The following is a 5,141-nucleotide window of genomic DNA, read 5'->3' on the forward strand; positions in this document are numbered from 1 at the left end:
CTGGTGGTGGTGCTGGTGGTGGTGGTGCTGGTGGTGGTGCTGGTTGTTGTGGCGGAACAGCAGCCGCCGCACCGACGCCACTACGAGCGATCGTCTGCGCCGTGGGGGAACCCGCCAAACTGCCACCGTCCCCGTCCCCGCCGAGCTAGGGGCCGCCACTAGGCCTACGGAAGGCTCCATGCCCCACGGAAGGCCTCGAGGCCTACAGAAGGCCCCATGCCTACGGAAGGCCCCGAGGCCTACGGAAGGCTCCATGCCCCACGGAAGGCCTCGAGGCCTACGGAAGGCTCCATGCCCCACGGAAGGCCTCGAGGCCTACAGAAGGCTCCATGCCTACGGAAGGCCCTGAGGCCTACGGAAGGCTCCACGCCCCACAGAAGGCTCCATGCCCCACGGAAGGCCCTGAGGCCTACGGAAGGCTCCATGCCTACGGAAGGCTCCATGCCCTACGGAAGGCTCCACGCCCCACGGACCACCACGAGGCCTACGGAAGGCTCCATGCCTACGGAAGGCCCTGAGGCCTACAAAAGGCTACATGCCTACGGAAGGCCCCAAGGCCTACAGAAGGCCCCACGCCCCACGGACCGCCACGAGGCCTACGGAAGGCTCCATGCCTACGGAAGGCCCTGAGGCCTACGGAAGGCTCCATGCCTACGGAAGGCCCCGAGGCCTACGGAAGGCTCCATGCCTACGGAAGGCCCCAAGGCCTACGGAAGGCCCCGAGGCCTACGGAAGGCTCCATGCCTACGGAAGGCCCCAAGGCCTACGGCAGGCCCCATGCCGGCATCACCGGCAACCGCGTTGCCGAGTGGACGGTGCGAACCTTCACGATGCAAACCTCCTGCTGGAGAAACGGCACCTGCACCGCGCCGGTGGTACCGGCAGCGGCGGTACCGGCGGCGCCTTCCGAGGAAGCGGCCGAATCTTCGGGGAGGGAGTCCGAACCGCCGGGCTCCGTGGGGGACTTGGGCACGGCCGCGGTGGTGGTGCCGGTGGTGCCGGTGGTGGTGGTGGCGGTGGTGGCGGTGGTGGCGGCGGTGGTGGTGGCGTTGCCGGTGGAGAAAGAGGAGCAGTTCTCCGGCGCGGAAGCCGGATCATCATCATCATCGCCGGCGCCGGCGCCCCACGTCTGCCGGGCAGACTCAGCGCGCCGCCGACGATGGAGCTGTCGCGGCACCGACGACGATGCCGACGCCATCGGCGTTTGCCCGGTGATACGAAAGTCCCGGAGGTCGCAGGGCGGTGCGAACGGTCGCTGCCGGTTAGCCGCGCCGTAGCCGTAGCCGTAGACACCCCCGTCGGTCACCGGCTCTCCCGGCTCTCCCGGTTCTCCCGGCTCTCCCGGCTCTCCCGTGCCGCCCTCATCATCGTCGTCGTCGTCGTCATAAAGTCCACGCCGGCAGCGGCGGCGGCCGGCCGCGGCGTTGAGGTGAGGCTCCGATCGACGCCGGGGGATGTGTCCGGTGACGTGGTATGACAGCGGGCACGGCTCGGCGTCGGGGATCACCGTTGCCGTCACGTGGCTGCCGTGGCCGTTGTCGGCGTCGGCGTTGGCGAAGAACGAGACGGGGAAAGGAGCGGCGGCGAAAACGCGGCCGGAGATTGGCGGAGGGACGTCGCTGGAATCGTTGTCGGTGTTGTCGCCGGTGTTGTCGGCAAAAGCGGGCATGCCGGCAAAGCCCGGAGTGGGCGGTCGGCACGGTGCCCGTCCGGTGATGTGGAAGTTGCCGGGGTGCGTCGGCGAAGATGGAGGCGAGGGCTGTTGTTGTTGATGTTGTTGTCGTTGTTGTTGTTGTTGGTGGTGGTGTCGCCGAGAGATGTGGCGGTTTTCGTCGGCCGTGCCATCTACGGCCGTGCCGGTAAGCGGGTGGTGGTGATGGTGGTGGTGGTGAGGAGGAGATTGCAGGAGCAGAGGAGGTTGACGAGATGGTGGTGGAGAGAGTTGAGGAGGAGGAGGAGGAGGTGGTGAGGGAGGCCAGAAACAGGTCGGTGTTTGTATGGAGGCCGTGGCGAGAGACGGGGTCGAACGGTGGGCAGAGGAGCCTGGAGGTGGGGGGAGGGTGGGGGGTGAAAGGGGTGGGGGGGTCAGGGTCTATCCGCTGATGGGTGATCGTCCGTTGTGTGTGTGTGTGGGGGGGGGGGGGCGGAGTTTGTCTGTCTGTGCATGTGGTACAGTGGCTGGGCAGCCACCGCATACCTAAACATCGTTTGTTCGGCCGGATCGAGGGGGCTAAACGGGCGCGGCACGGGCTAGAGAAGAGATGGAGTGATGTGGTACAGGAGGACGTGGAGCTGAGTGGACTTGCCGATGACTGGTACCAGCGGTGTCAAGATCGGCCTCTGTGGAGGAGGCTCGTGAAGGACGCTACTGGGCAGTTGGAGGCAGTCGCCCTCCAACAACAACGGAGGGCGGAGGAGCGACGCTCACAACAACGAGCGGAGCGCCGGGTGGCTAAAGCACAGCAAGTTGGCACAGTAGGGGGCACAGGTGGTGCATCAGCCAGTCATCTCGGTCATCGCAGTCAGTCGACCCGTGGCACCTGCTGGGTCTGCCCCGTGACCTCCTGCCAGCGGGCGTTCGACACTTCACGTGGCAGCCTCAAGGTGCACATGGCCTGGCACAAGCGTCGTGGTGACGTCACCGCCACTTAGTGGCGAATGGCGGTTGTTGTTGTTGTTGTGTGTCTGAGTGTGTCTGTGTGTGTGTGAGATGATCTCCCAAGCGAAATGCTGCCATCATAACAACAGTCTGGGTCACTGAACGGGCTCTGCAGGATTGGAAGGATGCCCTGGTGGTCCCCCTCTTTAAGAAGGGGGACCGCACAGACTGTAACAACTACAGGGGCATCTCACTCCTCAGTGTGCCGGGAAAAGTCCTGGCAAGGATCATTCAACATCGCCTTGCCAAGCACGCTGAGGAGAGGCTTGCGGAGCCCCAATGCGGTTTCAGGAAAGGGCGGTCCTGCACAGATGCCATATTTTCTGTCCGTCTGCTACAGCAGAGATGTAGGGAATTCCAACAAGACCTACATCTCTGCTTTATTGACCTGGTCAAGGCCTATGATACCATCAGTAGGCCTGGGCTCTGGGTTGTTCTTCGTGCTTTCGGAGTCCCTGACCCTCTGCTCACGATCATTAAGGACCTTCATGATGGTGAGCGGGCCCGGGTAAAACTACGTGGCCGGGAGTCGGAGCCATTCCCTGTTCAACTTGGGGTGCGACAGGGATGTCCTCTGGCTCCAACATTATTTAACATCTATTTCGACCACGTAGTTCGTGAAGCCTTCAATAGCTGTACCAGAAGAATTTCGATCTCATACAGATACAACAGGAGGCTGATCAATGCCCGGGTGCGGTCAAGGGATGGCTCCCTATTGGTCAACCACGTTACGTATGCCGATGATCTGGTAATTGCTGCTCACTCAGAGGAGGAGTTGGAGACGCTGCTGCTGAACCTGGAGTTTGCCACTAAGAGGTGGGGCCTTACCATCATCCCCACCAAAACTAAGCACCTGCCTGGGTATTTTGTACCATCGGACACTCCACCCACCCAACTCCCAATCGGTGATGGGGCAGTTGTGGAGAGAGTGGAGAGTTTCCCATACCTGGGCAGTGTGCTCATGACCGGCTCCAGTTTGAAATCATAAGTCTAACTCCGAATCAGTCGAGCGGCATTACTTTTCATCGGTTGCATAACGCTGTGTGGAAGCTACCTGGTCTGTCGCTCCACACAAAGTTTCAGGTCTTTTCGGCCACGGTCATTCCCTCCCTTCTCTACGCTTGCAAAACATGGACCCCCCCCTAATGGAACATCTTCGCCGGTTAGAAACATTTAGGCTGGCCTGCCTACGATCCATCCTGGGTTTCATTAGGCTGGATTGTGTGAGGAGCTCACAAATCCTTGAAAGATCTGGACAAAGTCCCATCGGTGAGCTCCTCCGGCAGGCAAAGCTGCATTGGCTGAGTCATGTAGCCCGCATGCCCAGCCACCGCATGCCTAAACAGCTTTAATTCGGCCGGATCGAGGGGGCTAAACGGGCGCGGCACGGGCTAGAGAAGAGATGGAGTGATGTGGTACAGGAGGACGTGGAGCTGAGTGGACTTGCCGATGACTGGTACCAGCGGTGTCAAGATCGGCCTCAGTGGAGGAGGCTCGTGAAGGACGCTACTGGGCAGTGCCAGGCTAGGTGCACCTTGAGGCTACTGGGCAGTTGGAGGCAGTCGCCCTCCAACAACAACGGAGGGCGGAGGAGCGACGCTCACAACAACGAGCGGAGCGCCGGGTGGCTAAAGCACAGCAAGTTGGCACAGTAGGGGGCACAGGTGGTGCATCAGCCAGTCATCTCAGTCAGTCGACCCGTGGCACCTGCTGGGTCTGTGTCTGTGTGTGTGTCTGTGTCTGTGTGTGTGTCTGTGTGTGTGTGTCTGTGTGTGTGTGTGTGTCTGTGTGTGTGTGTCTTTACCTTTCCAAAACGTGATTTTTTCTTGAACGTCCTCTGTGATCCAAACTGAGTGACCATCCAGACCACCACCCACACCACCCAGACCACCCACACCACCCAGACCACTACTCAGACCACCACCCACACCACCCAGACCACTACCACCACCACCCACACCCACACCACCACCACCACCACCCAGACCACCACCCACACCACCCAGACCACCACCCACACCACCCAGACCACCACCACCACCACCCAGACCACCACCCACACCACCCAGACCACTACCAACACCACCACTCACACCACTACCCAGACCACCACCCAGACCACCACCCAGACCACCCAGACCACCACCCACACCCACACCACCACCACCACCAGCCAGACCACCACCCACAACACCACTCAGACCACCACCCACACCACCACCACCACCAGCCAGACCACCACCCACACCACCACTCAGACCACCACCACCACAACCACCACCACTCAGACCACCACCACCACAACCACCACCCACGCATCCGCCGCAGGGTTCGGGCGGCCGCGTTGGCGAGCGGTGAGCGTGGTGGTGAGCGTGGTGGTGAGCGTGGTGGTGAGCGAGTTGGTGAGCGTGCGATTGTTGCTGCTGCTGCGGTGGTGGTGGCGGTGACGGCTGCTGCTGCTGCTGCTGCGGTGAGTGCTGGT

At 61.9% G+C, this 5,141-nt stretch overlaps 1 protein-coding gene across 1 annotated transcript; it reads right to left on the minus strand.

Moving 5' to 3' along the window:
• Positions 1–754: 754 nt before the first annotated feature.
• LOC144955260 (uncharacterized) lies at positions 755–4,652 on the minus strand. The gene is made up of 2 exons (XM_078885539.1): positions 4,464–4,652; positions 755–2,043 (listed from the first exon to the last, which is right to left on the minus strand). The coding sequence occupies exon 2, from the start codon at positions 1,667–1,669 to the stop codon at positions 764–766; it is 906 nt and encodes a 301-aa protein (XP_078741665.1). The 5' UTR covers positions 1,670–2,043; positions 4,464–4,652; the 3' UTR covers positions 755–763.
• Between the last annotated feature and the right edge of the window lie 489 nt (positions 4,653–5,141).

This window comes from Lampetra fluviatilis, unplaced genomic scaffold (assembly GCF_964198595.1).
Source record: "Lampetra fluviatilis unplaced genomic scaffold, kcLamFluv1.1 SCAFFOLD_688, whole genome shotgun sequence".
Classification (NCBI taxonomy): domain Eukaryota; kingdom Metazoa; phylum Chordata; class Hyperoartia; order Petromyzontiformes; family Petromyzontidae; genus Lampetra; species Lampetra fluviatilis.

Excerpts from the sequence above, each read along its gene's own strand:
- LOC144955260 (XM_078885539.1), bottom strand. The coding sequence starts at position 1,669 with ATGCCCGCTTTTGCCGACAACACCGGCGACAACACCGACAACGATTCC.